Genomic DNA, 17019 nt, shown 5'->3' on the forward strand with positions numbered 1-17019 from the left:
GGTCTATTTGTCCTAGCTAGCCATTCTTTATTCTCATAAGCCTATTAATCCTAGTTAGGCAGATCTTATTCTCAAAGCCCGTCTTGGTCGTAGCTAGCCAGATTCCTTGCTCTTCCTTACTAGCTATTTCTTGATCTCTCGCAGTCATTGCAACTCATGTTTGTAAAGCAGGACTAACACTCATTCCCAGTGAACTCTCATACGTGCAACCGTATGTGGTGTTATTGCACATTTATGCTACTTAGCAGTTTATTCTTCTCGATCTGCAATTCCTCTACCCAGAAGATGAGTTGTAGATCTGTTTATCCAGTATTCGGTTGTGGATAAATAGGTCGACTTAAATCTAACTCAGGACGATTCTTAGAAAAAAATGATCATAGTTACACTGGAAAAACGTACCAGGAAAAATATCAGGAAACCTGGGTATAATTATATATAGACCCCCGGTTAACGATATTTTTTCTCTCCAGAAGTATGTTCAGGTGCCAGTACTGACCGAATTTGTTCCCCTAAGGAATATTGTGAAGTAGATTAATCCATTTCAGGCCCCCAAACATTCACGTACAAACGCATTTACATAAATACACTTACATAATTGGTAGCATTCGGAGGTGATCGTTATGCGGGGGTCCACTGTGTATATATATATATATATATATATATATATATATATATATATATATATATATATATATATATATATGTCGTGCCGAATATGTAAAACTGGTCAATTAGCAAGAACTCATTTAAAATTAAGTCCTTTCTAAAATTTTCTCTTATACGTTTAAAGATATATATATTTCATTAATGTTAATGTAAAAATTTTTAATTTTGCTCCAAAAGAATCTTAGAAAACTTACCTAACCTTATTATAACAAGAGCAATTTATTTTAGCCTAACCCAACTAAATGTATTTTAGTTGGGTTAGGCTAAACAAACACAGTGAAATATATTTTTTTTAGTTAGGTTCAGAATGATTTTGGCGAAATTATTGCATACACAAATTTTCACTTGTCCTATATGGCAAGATGAGCGTTGCTATTTAAGCCAAGATCGCAAGTTCTGCCTATTCGGCACGACATTATATATATATATATATATATATATATATATATATATATATATATATATATATATATATATATATATATATATATATATATATATATATATATATATATATATATATAGTATATATATAAAACGCAGAACACGTCACTCTGATCTCAGGTTGTCTAATGGGGTAATTGAGCGGGTAATCAATTTTCCTCAGTAGAAATAAACGTAATTATCTGTTACAATGGGTTATAAGTAGCATGCAGCTCTTACAATCAGGTTGTAGTGGAAAGGTGTTTAAAGATCCAAGCTATCAACCAGAAAGGTCAGGATGTTTATCGTGATATACACCAGCCGCTGAACACTAGGCTGAAGGGCACACTGCCCACAAGAATGAAGACGAAAACATGCAGCAGAACAAGCTTGTATTGGAACAGTGTTTCTCCTTAGAGAGAACCGTTGTCTCAAAGTCTTGTTCTGCTACACGTCTCTCTCTCTTGCTGCACACTTGCTGTCTGGTTCCTTCTGTGTAGTAAACAGCACTTTTGGTTCCTTCGGTCTGAGCCATGACTGTTTTGTGTAGTAGTAGTATATGTGCTGCATAGACTCAATACGACAATTCCTGTGGGAGTGTACTCCTCAGGCAGGTCAGCTTTTCCTCAACAGTTGTCGTGTAGTCGTGTTCTCGTCCACGGCGAGAGCACGACTCGAACAAAGGGCTGAGGAAACTGATTTTGCTATAAAGTCTCGTTGTCAATAAAGTATCTTGACCACTACAAATTAATTTATTCAGATTATTAAGCAGGAGGGTAACTAACCCTGGAGAAATCAAGAGACATTCAGTGTGGCTTATTGCCATCGTAGTCGTTTAGTCCTCTTCACCAGGTTGCTACCCACCACAGTTGACTAACATCCAGGTACCTACTTATTACTGGGTAAACAGGGGCAACAGGCGTGAGGAAACATTACCAAGGTTTCCACCCTTCTCTGGATCGAGCCTGAGTCCTTCGTTTATATATTCAACTCTGTTGGTGAAGGCAGAGAACTCAACATCTAGGCTGATGCAAATTAGTTTGGTCTTTTGGGTTGCTCCCAGCTAAGTTTGTGTAGCCTGAGTTTATAATGCCTTTATCAGTGGCGCAGCCACGAGGATGTCGCTAATGGTGATGAAGCAATTCCCTTCCTCCCCTCTTCTAATGCAGTTTATTAAATTAATTTCCAATTTTCATTTTATTATACTGACCAGTGATCATGAAAGCACGACAAATGTTCTTAAAAAACTTTGATTTTTTCAGCATATGAATTTTAGGCCCCTCTCAGACTGAAATCCTAGTTGTGCCACTGGCCTCCATGAGTTTCTTGTATGTGTTGGAGTCTTGCCTCTGCTTCCCAGGCAAGGGGAGACGCATGAACACGTCTTCCTGTATGACACCCACTGTGTGTGATGGAATTGTGTAGGATCACACGCTGAGAAATTTCATTACCTTATGTATAAAATATGCCCTGCGTGGTAGAGTATAAGATAATTGCGACCTCGCTTCACAATGGAAAGGTTCCGAGTTCGAACCCTGAAACAGGTAAAATGAATGGACACCTGCTCACCCAGCAATAAAAGTAATCGCCTGTGTGTCAGCCTGCTTTTGTGAGTAGCATAAAGAGGAAAAATTCTCGAGTTAGTAGCTACGGTTCAGCTGGAAGTCTTATCCTGGGCAAAAGGTCAATATGGAAGTATTCAAGTGTTGGGCAAAAGTAATCCGTGCCAAGATGCCCATCCTGCCAGATGGGTATAATGTAAACATAGTTATTATTTTTAACCTTGTAGTCGAACTCTGTGGATGTGTCCAATATTTGTTAATAATAATAATAATAATAATAATAATAATAATAATAAATTTATTTCTTTTCTGCAGTATACATGTAGTGTAGTTTACATATAAAATACTGTTAGGCACAAAAGAAAGCCACTAGCATGCAAAAATCACTAGACATTTTTCCATGGTATTTTTAGATAATACGAAGTCTCTCAAGTAATGACTACTGTTCGATTTGAAGGTTACTTCTGATTAATAACTAGAAATTCGCATCCATGACACAGAAAATAAACGGAAAGAAAAATGTATAATAAATATACAGGAATACACATAAAACAATAAGTCCGCTTAAAATGATGTTATTTTACTACCACTGGTAATCCCCTGCACGTGTCTTCGCACACGCACCTACATATTTTACATAAGCTCTACCTATTAGTGTAGAGCAGTTCAAGGGTAAGATATGGTAAACACGTAAAGAACTCTTAAGTTTACTACAACTTTCTCATTTTCATTAGCTCAAAAAGGTTAAAGAAAACGTAAGTTGTTTAAGGAGTAGCTTGGGTTATTTTACATGCAAAAGAATATTGTGTACTCGCCTATTTGTACTCACCTATTTGTGGTTGCAGGGGTCGATTCCTGGCCCCGCCTCTTCGCTGATTGCTACTAGGTCCTCTCTCTCCCTCCCCCATGAGCTCTATCTTACCTCGCCTTAAAACTATGTATGGTTCCTGCCTCCACCACATCACTTTCTAGGCTATTCCATGGCCTGACTACTCTATGACTGAAGAAATACTTCCTAACATCCCTTTGATTCATCTGAGTCTTCAACTTCCAATTGTGACCTCTTGTGTCTGTGTCCCAGTATTTTATATGTCGTTATCATGTCTCCCCTGACCCTCCTGGCCTCCAGTGTCGTCAGGCCGATTTCCCTCAACCTTTCTTCATAGGACAATCCCCGTAGCTCTGGGACTAGTCTTGTTGTAAACCTTTGCACTTTCTCTAATTTCTTGACGTGCTTGACTAGGTGTGGATTCCAAACTGGTGCTGCATACTCCAGTATGGGCCTGACGTAGATGGTATACAGAGTCTTAAACGAATCCTTACTGAGGTATCGGAACGCTATCCGTAGGTTTGCCAGGCGTCCGTATGCTGCAGCAGTTATCTGATTGATGTGCGCCTCAGGAGATATGCTCAGTGTTATACTCACCCCCAGATCTTTTTCCTTGAGTGAGGTTTGCAGTCTTTGGCTATCTAAACTATATTGTGTCTGCGGTCTTCTTTGCCCTTCCCCAGTCTTCATGACTTTGCATTTGGCAGGGTTAAATTCAAGGAGCCAGTTGCTGGACCAGGCTTGTACCAGGTGTGTACTATGTTGAGTGTTAAGTAACCATATCTCTCATTGTAACCTCATGAAGTGTCGTAGATAAGGATAGCTGCAGAATAAGGTTGCAGCTTATCTATTTTTTTAATAAAATACTGCATTCGTTTAAATATACTTCAGCAATTTCTAGTTATGCTCCTTTGTTGTTGTTACTGGTCCCAAACAAATTTTCAAACTCTGGCTTTCCATATCTAATTATTCATTTGTAAGCAGTTATCACGTCTCCTTTCCTTCACCAATCTTGCAATGAGGATTTTCACTAGTTTGATTCAATAATTTTAAACTACAAAACCATTAATTGCATTTTTTTATGAGGCTACGTAGTCTTAGCACCTCCTTTCACTTAGGATGTAATTTCTTCTCGATATTTAATACGTTACTACTATTCACCTGACTATTTTGGAATTTTCATCACCAAACTTGTTTTCCGACTTTTTTATTGCCTCTTCACGTGATACCACCCCTTCAGGTTTCACTTCAACAAAGATGCAAACATCTTCCAAAACTCTGGCGCACATCCCTAAAGAAGCACGAACTCAGGTTGCTGCTCGATAATGGTCCAGAATAGACCGAAACATCGTCTAAAGTTTCCTTTCAAGTATGGGGTGTTTGTAGAATGTATTTAAGCTATTTCTTAGTGAGAACAACCTACTACATTTGCATTTTCACCGTCGTTGTCAAGTGGTGAGAGTCGCGCCTCTCACCACTGAGGTCTGGGGATCGAATCTCTGGATTTAAAAAAAAAAATTACCTATGGTTCCAAATATACTGTGAACTATATCTTCAGCATTTGTTTATCCATATTTCTTGAAATATTCTAGGATACTGCAGGAGATTCTCTCAGTTTCACAGGAATAATGATATAATGAACGGTAGCGTGTATGTCGGTCTATTAGTGGAAGGGGATTCGAGCCTTCATGAAACCTTGGGTTAAATGACCCATATAGGTATAACACATATAAGGTAGTAGTAGTAGTAGTATTCCTTATCATTATTATTGAAATTACTTTATAATGAGCAAAAATAATATGGATGCGAGAGGAGTGACTCGATCCACTTAACATGGGCAGGAAAACTGAATTTTAACGCAAAAATATTTGAAGTAATAAGAGGCTGTTACTTACCTGCCTCTTCAAGGAGAGGACGCTGGTGAAGGGTTCTTGATTTAAGGAATTGAAACTATCCCGCTTTCCTTGAATTAAACCTATTATCTGTCATTACAAAGGTGCTTTTTAATCCCTAACGGGTTTAGTGCTTCCCCGTAAATGCAACAGTAATAATCCTTACCTGTGAGGGTGCCAGCGTCTTTGTATTTCGGCATCAAGGCTGCCGCATGCCCCGATGGAAGCTGCTTGGAGGTGGGAGAGGTCTTCTGGCGGAGGTGGCTGCTGGCGGAGGCGTGGTTTTTGTCTTCCAATAAGCCTTCCAGGCGGTAGAGGCCCGCTTCGAAACTTCCTAGACCCCCGAATGAGGTGCTGCGACTCCTGGCTCGCTGCAGGCAGTAGCGGATTCGGTCCTTGATTTCGTCAGTGTCTCCAGCAGCGGATTGTTTCAGGGGGGACTGCGGGGAGAGAGGGGTGCGACGTTTGTCATTCGGCGAGGTTGGAGATCGATTAGTATCGCTGCCGTTCTTGGGAAGAGGATAGAGGTCGGGATCTCTTCGCAACTCTTGTTCGATGCCCTCACTGTAGGAGCTTTCTTCTTCGTCTTCGGAAGGGAGGAAGAAAAAGGGTCGTTGGGTGGTTTCCTTGGAGGCCTCCAGCGTCGTGGTATGTGCAGTGCCGGGCTTCAAATTCTCTACAACGCCTACTTCTACAGCTCCTGGCGGGGAATTGGTCGGTACTATCTTTCTTCCATGCCTAGAGTTACCGTTGTGGTGGTCTAAAGATCCTGCCTTCGTTATCTCCCCATTCTTCACCCCGGAGGAGGCGCCACTTGCCTGAGAGATGGTGCTGCCTTTGGGAACGTCTCCACTCACTCTCAGCTCCCTGCTGCCTTCCCTGAGATCGCTCACTTTGACGAAGCTACCTTCGTCACCATCTACTTGAGCATGGGCGCGGGGAACGGCATGGGTGTGAGAGAGGGGAGCCCCACCATATGCATTGGCAAAGGCGCAGTCTCTTTTCCCTTGGTCGTCTTCCTTGCTGCAATCGTCGGTTCCGCTGACCGGAGGAGGATCAGCTGGCGACCACAATGAAGATTGAACCTCACCAGTTTCCTTTTCCTCGTTGTGGAACTGAGCTGACCAGAGGCGGCGTGAGGTCAGTGCCACGGACTTGTAGGCTCCTCGGAGTCCCCAGGGACCAAGATTCGCGTCCCCCTGGTGGGAAAAAATATGACTCTTTTAATACTGAATCTTGAGTATTCTAACACAATGAAAGAGTGAAGGTTAAAAGATGCATTTAGCAATAGCTCATAAAAATATTAAACTCTCATTCATCATTATTCATTTTTTATAAATTTTAAATTGTACAGGAAAACACGCCCGCGCGTGCACGCACGCACGCACGCACACGCACACACACACACACACACACACACACACACACACACACACACACACACACACACACACACACACACACACCGCTTTAAGAAGAGGTATGATAAGGCTCACGGAGAAGAGAGAGAGTGGACCTAGTAGTGACCAGTGAAGAGGCGAGGCCAGGAGCCATGAATCGACCCCTGCAACCACAATTAGATGAGTACACACACAGAGTGGTAATAATTTAACATCTTTATTATGCACGCCACACCCATCCTGTGGGTGGTAGTCAAAAGACTACAAAAGTACATAATGTGTCCAGGGACTGGGTCACAAAATTCAGTGGTATCAATGGCCGAGAATACTCTGACACCGTGATACTGACGGCCTGCCAAGACTGGCAGAACGGTACAGTACTGTACGGAACGGTTGATTTTTTTTTTTGGCTGTAAAGTACAGTACGAAATTACGGAAATATATTATCCTTAGTACTTTTCAGGTACGAAAAAAATACCATAAACATACCGAACTGCCAGCCTTGGGAATATAGTGAAATTCGCCGCCAGACTACAGTAATTGGTGAAATTTCTAAGCGCCTGGTGACAGAGGAGAGCATATGTAATGTGACACCAAGCAAAACCTGGTGATATCTAATGATATTCCCGTTACCAAACGTTGGAGTGGAAAAGAAATGGCTGATAGGAAGGGAGTAAGCCTCTTACGTTATTCTAAAGCCAAGTATAAACGTCCTGTATGTGGTGAGTTTCGCGGTACAACACAGATTTCAGTAAGGACGTGATCGATTCACGGCCTAAGTTGACTCTGTCCCGTCAGTAGAGAACGAGACCTAGGGATGGTGAATGTTGTCACTCGTTCTGGATTTAATCATGTGTAGGATTAGGTAAGTACTATGCTGATGGGGTCAAACCAGAAGATATCGTTGATCAGATACCGCCTGCTGCGGGCATCACCCGAAAGAAGTCACTGGATAAGACCTGTTTACTAAAGCATCCTCATTTGTCAACACTCATTGAGTTGAAAAACCTAAGGATATATCCAGGTGGTACAGACATCGCACCAGAACACGAGGAAGCTGCTCGCTGAGGTGGCACTTACAAGTCACTCTACCCATGTCACTCTACGCTCACATAAGTGAGCGTAGAATGACATGGGGAAAAATTGAAGGAAGCCACAAAATTGATGTTTCCGTTTTGTTTGCCAAGTATTATCTCGCGCCTTATCAGTTATCAGCCATCAAGGTTGGGATCTCAACACCTATCATCAATCTTGCTACGTGATGTCTGCTGGGTTCCTCCCTTCTCCTGACCACAGAACATTACGTAAATCCAAGTGGCGCACTGCCGACAACATTAAAGAAAAAAGATTTCAGAGTAAATGTGTACTGGGACAACGTTTCACTCTCTGTCGAACTTTATCATGGTCTTGCATGTTAAAGCTCTACACAGAGCGAGATGCCTTCCCAATAACAGTTTTTTTAGCAACCTGTATCTTCTCTATCTATGCTACATTTTGGATTATATTTACAGATGTTGAAATGCTTGAGGATTTGTTGATATGCCATGTGTAATTAATACTAAGTGTCTAGTGCTAACAAATACACACAAATGTGTATGCTCTTATTCATTATGGACAAAAATACTAACAGTGATTCAATTGTGATAACATGCAATACTAACAGTTAGTGGCCAGGCTTCAAACACCTTTTACTGTACAGCAATAAAGGAATGGAACAGACTGCCTGCACATGTCAAAGCCAGTCATAGCATGAACCAGTTCAAGAAGAGTGCCAAAAGGTGTCTGATGAATGTAGCTACAGAAAGGGAGGGGAATGATTTTTTGTTTTTTATTTTTTAGCTAACACACGTATAATTTTACCTTATTCCTAGTAATGACCCTCGTATTGTAGATGGTCTTAATGACCCTCGTGTAGTAGTCTTAATAGTATGATAATAAGATGTTATCTCCTTTATAGACTAATAATATCACCTTTATATTATAATAATAGGGTAAAAGGACCCAAATGGAAATAAGTCACCCTGTCTGACTTTTTTTGGGTTATCCTAGGTACTTCACACATATGCTTCTATGTATGATAATTTATGTAACTGTATTTGTGTATACCTGAATAAATTTATAACTCAAGAAAATGACATGACAAGCTGAACTCTGAAGACGGGACACCACGACCGTAACTCTGCCCCTAATTAATAAGAAATCTCTCGCTAACTCTCCCTAATTAAATATATATATAATATATATATATATATATATATATATATATATATATATATATATATATATATATATATATATATATTACTGAGGAGGACATTCTGTCCTCTTTAGTACACTTCACGCCCATGATATCTTGTCATTGGTAAGTAAGTAAGTAAGTAAGTTTATTCAGGTATACACAAATACAGTTACGTAGAATTATCGTACATAGCAGCATATGTGTAGAGAACCTAGGATAACCCAACACTTTCTCCTGCATCGGCGACATCATCTCAACAAATCCTGTTACAAAAACTTTCACGTCATTCCTGTTAAGGATTTATTGCACATTTCAACTTTTCCTCAAAGAGTCGTGCCTCGGCCTCCACAAAATATTTACTCAACATTCACCGATGTGTACTTCTCCATCTGTGATGCAATTAGCCATTAACACCAGCGATGTTTGAATGTGTTGGTGTGCCTCTCGTTCCTGGTTTAATGTTTACTTTCCAGCAAGCAATAAGCACATTATTATTATAATTATTACTACAGTTAGAGGGAAGCGCTCAGCCGTGCCACAAAAGGGGGTGGGTAGTGACCCCTAAATTCGTCCATAGGTCATTTACAGGTAAGCTAAGAAAGGCTATTAAGCGCTCGTGAAAATGGAAATTGATCCAATGGGTAGGTCAGGTCCCTCATACGAAGAGATCTTCACCATCTTCAAGGCACCTTCCATGAAGGGTGACTGGATGATTATTATAATCGTGGGGGAGCGCTAAACCCGTAGGATTATACAGCGCATGTGGGGGGATGAAAGGTATTCAGGCTCCATTCAGGGAACCGGAGCACAGATCCAGTTCCCTAGATCAAGAGCATCAAGGAACCTCCCTCGAGGGAAAGGGTGACTGGAAACAGAGGACTGAGCCTTCACCATTCTGTGAGCTGAATGGCTTCGTGAAATACAATATATACAGATACATCTGTAATATCAACTGTGCAATATGTATCGCTCCAGTGTACTAATTATAAACTACAGTCAGCGGTTTGAGTTACTAAATTTACTTAACACAAATCACCAAGTTCTCAGGTATTGTGCCACAGTGTTACCGTCAGTGTATAGTGTAGGTGGCGAAAGATGCAGCCAGAACACAAATGGATGAAAACGCATAAAATAGTTTAAGCTTCCCTTGTGCGAAACGTCGTTTTAATAAAGACTTATGCTGTTTAATGTACCTATGCAAACAGTGCATAGCGCGTGGAGAAACAGTGACATTTTAAACGATTTATGCATTCTATAAAAGTGCATTACTGTAGGAAACACATGAAGAATAAATACATGCAGGGAATGATAAACATACTAGAGGATGTACACGTACACATACGGGGGTAAATGTACACAGAGGAATGTATAGGAGCACATACGGATTCCCATACACCGCGAGATAAACACTTGTAATCACACACACACACACACACACACACACACACACACACACACACACACACACAGGATAAGATAAGATAAGATAAGATTTCGTTCGGATTTTTAACCCCGGAGGGTTAGCCACCCAGGATAACCCAAGAAAGTCAGTGCGTCATCGAAAAATACGAATATGCGGATGATGCCAAATTTTACTCAAAATAACAATAAAAGTGACTGTAAATATCTGCAAAATGACTGTAGACTGAGAATAGAGAATAATGAAGATAAATGTCATATAATAAAAATAATCGAGAGCGAAAATAGTCCTCATAAAGAAGACAAACTGAAAAACAAATAGTGAAAATGTAAGGAGGAGGAAAGTAGGAGTTGTTAAAAAAAAATATTCACTTGTAGATAAAGTAAATGAATTTGGGAGGAAGTCACGAGCCACAGTGGAAGACTCTAAAATATCTCTCAAATACATGAATGCAGATATCCCAAAAGAAGCGCTGAACCCATAAGAGTCATACAGATCCCCCAAAACTTTCTTACAACCTATATTATGCCATAATTGGAATACGACCAAAATAAAAATGGGTCAGATAGAAAGGTGCAGACAAACTGCAGAATGATTCCCACTGATAAAAAGAGTAAGTTATAATATAGGCTGAGGACACAACACACACTCAAGCTGGCTCAGAGATGGGTAAAAGAGGAGATATGATAACCATATTCAAGGCCAATACAGGATACGAAACAATAGATAAATTAGATTTTTTCAGGTACCAGGAGTTGTATTTTAAGAAGAAAAAAGTGGAGCCGCAGAGGAGTGGAACATAAGAAATTTAAGAATCGAGAGTAAATGCTACAACCATAAAAAAATGTCAAGAAATACTTGACAACAAAATTTTGAAGATAGGACACCACGAGTGAAGCTTTCTTATGGCACTATATAGGCGAATATAAATAGGTGAACATATGCGCACTCACGCTCAAACACACGCTCTCTCTCTCTCTCTCTCTCTCTCTCTCTCTCACACACACACACACACATGAAAGACCCCTTGGGGCCAGTGACCATGTGGTTGTAAGCTTCGAATACACAGTAGAGCTACAAGTGGAGGGAGAAGCAGGAAGGCCAGGACGAATGAAGCCAAACTACAAGAAAGGGGACTACACAGGAATGAGGAACTACCTGAACGGGGTTCAGTGGGACAGAGAACTGGCAGGGAAGCCAGTTAATGAGATGATGGAATATGTAGCAATAAAATGCAAGGAGGCTGAGGAGAGGTTTGTACCCAAGGGTAACAGGAGTAATGAAAAAGCCAGGATGAGCCCATGGTTTACCCAAAGGTGCAGGGAGGCAAAAACCAAGTGTGCTAGGGAATGGAAGAAATATAGAAGGCAAAGGACCCAGGAGAATAAGGAGAACAGTCGTAGAGCCAGAAATGAATATGCACAGATAAGAAGGGAGGCCCAAAGACAATATGAAAATGACATAGCAGCGAAAGCCAAATCTGACCCGAAACTGTTGTACAGCCACATCAGGAGGAAAACAACAGTCAAGGACCAGGTAATCAGGCTAAGGAAGGAAGGAGGAGAGACAACAGGAAATGACCGGGAAGTATGTGAAGAACTCAACAAGAGATTCAAAGAAGTGTTCACAGAGGAGACAGAAGGGACTCCAGAAAGACGGAGAGGTGGGGCACACCACCAAGTGCTGGACACAGTGCACACAACCGAGGAAGAAGTGAAGAGGCTTCTGAGTGAGCTAGATACCTCAAAGGCAATGGGGCCAGATAACATCTCCCCATGGGTATTGAGAGAGGGAGCAGAGGCGCTATGTGTACCCCTAACAACAATATTCAATACATCTATCGAAACAGGGAGATTGCCTGAGGCATGGAAGACAGCAAATGTAGTCCCAATCTTTAAAAAAGGAGACAGACATGAAGCATTAAACTACAGACCAGTGTCACTGACATGTATAGTATGCAAAATCATGGAGAAGATTATCAGGAGAAGAGTGGTGGAACACCTAGAAAGGAATGATCTCATCAACAGCAGCCAGCATGGTTTCAGGGACGGGAAATCCTGTGTCACAAACCTACTGGAGTTCTATGACATGGTGACAGCAGTAAGACAAGAGAGAGAGGGGTGGGTGGATTGCATTTTCTTGGACTGCAAGAAGGCGTTTGACACAGTTCCACACAAGAGATTGGTGCAAAAACTGGAGGACCAAGCAGGGATAACAGGGAAGGCACTACAATGGATCAGGGAATACTTGTCAGGAAGACAGCAGCGAGTCATGGTACGTGGCGAGGTGTCAGAGTGGGCACCTGTGACCAGCGGGGTCCCGCAGGGGTCAGTCCTAGGACCAGTGCTGTTTCTGGTATTTGTGAACGACATGACGGAAGGAATAGACTCTGAGGTGTCCCTGTTTGCAGATGACGTGAAGTTGATGAGAAGAATACACTCGATCGAAGACCAGGCAGAACTACAAAGGGATCTGGACAGGCTGCAGAACTGGTCCAGCAATTGGCTCCTGGAGTTCAATCCCACCAAGTGCAAAGTCATGAAGATTGGGGAAGGGCAAAGAAGGCCGCAGACGGAGTACAGTCTAGGGGGTCAGAGACTACAAACCTCACTCAAGGAAAAAGATCTTGGGGTGAGTATAACACCAGGCACATCTCCTGAAGCGCACATCAACCAAATAACTGCTGCAGCATATGGGCGCCTAGCAAACCTCAGAACAGCATTCCGACATCTTAATAAGGAATCGTTCAGGACCCTGTACACCGTATACGTTAGGCCCATATTGGAGTATGCGGCACCAGTTTGGAACCCACACCTAGCCAAGCACGTAAAGAAACTAGAGAAAGTGCAAAGGTTTGCAACAAGACTAGTCCCAGAGCTAAGAGGTATGTCCTACGAGGAGAGGTTAAGGGAAATCAACCTGACGACACTGGAGGACAGGAGAGATAGGGGGGACATGATAACAACATACAAAATACTGAGAGGAATTGACAAGGTGGACAAAGACAGGATGTTCCAGAGATTGGACACAGTAACAAGGGGACACAGTTGGAAGCTAAAGACACAGATGAATCACAGGGATGTTAGGAAGTATTTCTTCAGCCACAGAGTAGTCAGTAAGTGGAATAGTTTGGGAAGCGATGTAGTGGAGGCAGGATCCATACATAGCTTTAAGCAGAGGTATGATAAAGCTCACGGCTCAGGGAGAGTGACCTAGTAGCGATCAGTGAAGAGGCGGGGCCAGGAGCTCGGACTCGACCCCCGCAACCTCAACTAGGTGAGTACAACTAGGTGAGTACACACACACACACACACACACACACACACACACACACACACACACAGTTACCTGGTAGTGAAGTGGTCTTCGGCAGGTCTTACACATGGTGGCGGGTCTGGTGTTGGAGCAGAGGTCTTCCCTACTACTGCTGTTTCGCCGGCTCAGCCGCTCTCGACTCTCTTGCTTTATGAGCTCTTTACACTGTTCACTTTTCTGAGCTCGCAACTGCACTAATCTGAATCGATTTGGTTTAGCCTGAAAGCGCCACAACGGTGATGTGATATAACTTGACGAGGGCAGTTTGTATAGTCGCCACTCACTATAATTTGGCAAAGACTTCCCATATGGGAGTCCTCACTATAAGAGCACCTCACATAGTGTCCTTACTATAAACACGCATTACAACACATATCTTTACACACTTGGTCGCTATAATCAGTGTTCAAGAGGACGTGTTCACACAGTGATTCACTCAAACTCTCAATCCTTGCATAATGCAAACCATTCTAACACACACACACACACAGGGAAAACTCGACAAAGATTCCTAGACAACATTAAACGCATTTCAATCATTTAGCAATTAATATACAACGCGGGATAGTTAGAAACTAACACTCCATATGGTAATATCAATTATTAATTTTTTCATACTATTGTAATCACCGAGTGCATAACTTATCTTCAAACTGTGCATCACTGAATTCCAAGAAACCAAACCACTGAAGATTATATCAACATGTTTTTATCACAACTTTCATTCCATACACAAACGCTCATCATACACACTGAAAAAGTATGCGTGCAGAGGTATACATGCGATGTATACATCTAGGTCCACGGATTATCTAGTAGTGGTATACGTGCTGTGTATACATGGTAGTCCCACGTGGGGGGTCGGTAAGGAGACTCCTCAATGGTAGGAAGCATCCCTGACAGCGTGTATCCACAGAGCACAGCCCTGCAGTAAGCACGACTGCTCTCTTGTGCACACTGGTGCTACACTACACGGTGAGTACAGCTGCCACTGCTGCTTAAACTGCAGTTGCCTTAACTCTCGACCACCTAGTGCTATCTTATCTACTAATGGGTTATCTTGATTATTTCCTCTCGATTCCAGACTATTTTCACTACCTATCTGCTCTAACACCCTACTAAAGTCTCTACATGTACCTTATCTGCTAAAACACCTAACTAACAGATTGCACTAGTGCTCAAAATTCTATGGTTGATTTGCACCCCTGATATTAACTGTATCTAAATACCGCTGGCCCAGACAAGGCGAATTCAACCTTGCTGTTCTCAACACCTCTCTACTAAATAATTACTCTCAAATCTACCCCTCAAGGAAGGTTCCTTGATGTTGGTGAGGGGCTCTTGATTTAGGGAATTGGATCTGTGCTCCAGTTCCCCGAATTAAGCCTGAATGCCTTCCACATCCCCCCCGCCAGGCGCTGTATAATCCTCCGGGTTTAGCGCTTCCCCCTTGATTATAATAATAATAACTCTCAAATCTAGATTTACATTAATTTTTTCAGCATTTTTACCGTATATTCTTTTATATAAAAAAATACAGTAATATATAATTGGTCTTAAAGTTTGATCAATAAGAGAGAGAAAGATAACGATGTTTGTACAAATCAATATTTGTATGACTGAGCAGAAGTTGGTAAAGTAACGAGTAAAGTCCACCATGGCGATAAATACCTTGTTTATTCGTTATTATATTCTTTGTGTATATATTTTAACAAGGCCACACATCGTCCAGGACTGAGGCGGAAATACACACCGATCGAAGATAAACTTCTCTAAATTTATTGACGAAAATTAAAAAAAAAAACTATTTTCTTACGGGAAACGGCTGATGTACTAATATATAATATATATATATATATATATATATATATATATATATATATATATATGTGTGTGTGTGTGTGTGTGTGTGTGTGTGTGTGTGTGTGTGTGTGTGTGTGTGTGTGTGTGTGTGTGTGTGTGTGTGTGTGTGGTGCCGAATACGTAAAAGTGATCAGTTAGCAAGGATTCTCTTATACATTTAGAGATATATATTTTTTCATTTATATTAATGTAAATATTAATAATTTTGTACCAAAAGAACCTTATAAAACTTATCTAATATTGTTATAACAAGCGCAATTTAATTTAGCCTATTCCAACTAAATATATTTGAGATAAGTTTACAATAATGAACAAACACAATGAAATATTTTTTTTCGTTAGGTTCAGAATGATTTTTGCGAAATTATTGCATACACAATTTTTCGCTTGTCTTATTCGGCAAGAGGAGCGTTGCTGTTTGAGCCAAAATGGCAAGTTTTTATCTATTCGGCACGATATATATATATATATATATATATATATATATATATATATATATATATATATATATATATATATATATATATATGTGTGTGTGTGTGTGTGTGTGTGTGTGTGTGTGTGTGTGTGTGTGTGTGTGTGTGTGTCTGGTAATCACTAAGTAATTATGAATGGCAAATGAACTGCTAAAATCTGTTTACGAGTTGTATTCAATCTTTATAGCGGAAGAGGGGAGTAACTATCATAAAATGTGTCGTTGAAACAACAATGAGGAGCCAAGGAGACCAGGTAATCTGTGACGTCGTCCATGCCAGTCACGTGACCAAACAAAACAGCCAGGAGGGAGGTGAGGGAAGGAAGGTGAGAGAAGAAAGGAGGGAGGTAAGGGGAGGAGGGAGGCGAAAGAGGAAGTTAATAGGTTTTGAAGGACATGAATGATGAGTTGGGGGAGAAAATGGAGAAAAATGAGGAAGAATAGTAGCAGTAGGAGATTATTATTATAATCAAAAAGAAGCACTAAGCCACAAGGGCTATACAGCACTGCGAGCAGTAGGAGAGCTAAAGAGAGAGAGAGAGAGAGAGAGAGAGAGAGAGAGAGAGAGAGAGAGAGAGTGAAGGGCTGGTTCATAGAGGGGGTAGGGGTTGTGTAACCAGCCCGCAGCTACCCACATAGTCAACAAAACTTTCACCCGGTCTTTGTTTCCAACACAGGTAAGACCTTATCCACCATCTTAAGTTACAGGTAAGACCTTATCCACCATCTTAAGTCACAGGTAAGACCTTATCCACCATCTTAAGTCACAGGTAAGACCTTATCCACCATCTTAAGTTACAGGTGAGACCTTATCCACCATCTTAAGTCATAGGTAAGACCTTATCCACCATCTTAAGTCATAGGTAAGACCTTATCCACCATCTTAAGTCACAGGTAAGACCTTATCCACCATCTTAAGTCATAGGTAAGACCTT

The 17019-nt window shown here is 41.2% G+C and overlaps 1 protein-coding gene across 11 annotated transcripts in view; it reads right to left on the reverse strand.

Moving 5' to 3' along the window:
* LOC128689689 (trafficking kinesin-binding protein milt-like) overlaps positions 1–17019 on the reverse strand; it is a 406769-nt gene that overhangs the window by 256993 nt on the left and 132757 nt on the right. For 4 of the 11 annotated variants that reach the window (XM_070087578.1, XM_070087580.1, XM_070087576.1 and 1 more), the window contains exons 2-3: positions 13780–13965; positions 5539–6571 (exon numbers count right to left, since the gene is read on the reverse strand). In XM_070087578.1, the coding sequence (XP_069943679.1) occupies positions 5539–6571; positions 13780–13815 (1069 nt within the window). In that variant the 5' untranslated portion in view covers positions 13816–13965. Of the gene's footprint in view, positions 1–5538; positions 6572–13779; positions 13966–14526; positions 14557–14586; positions 15195–17019 lie in introns of those variants that run through there. The other 7 variants (XM_070087581.1, XM_070087583.1, XM_070087565.1 and 4 more) reach the window with 6 other exon arrangements.

This window comes from Cherax quadricarinatus, chromosome 22, assembly GCF_038502225.1.
Source record: "Cherax quadricarinatus isolate ZL_2023a chromosome 22, ASM3850222v1, whole genome shotgun sequence".
Taxonomy (NCBI): Eukaryota; Metazoa; Arthropoda; class Malacostraca; order Decapoda; family Parastacidae; genus Cherax; species Cherax quadricarinatus.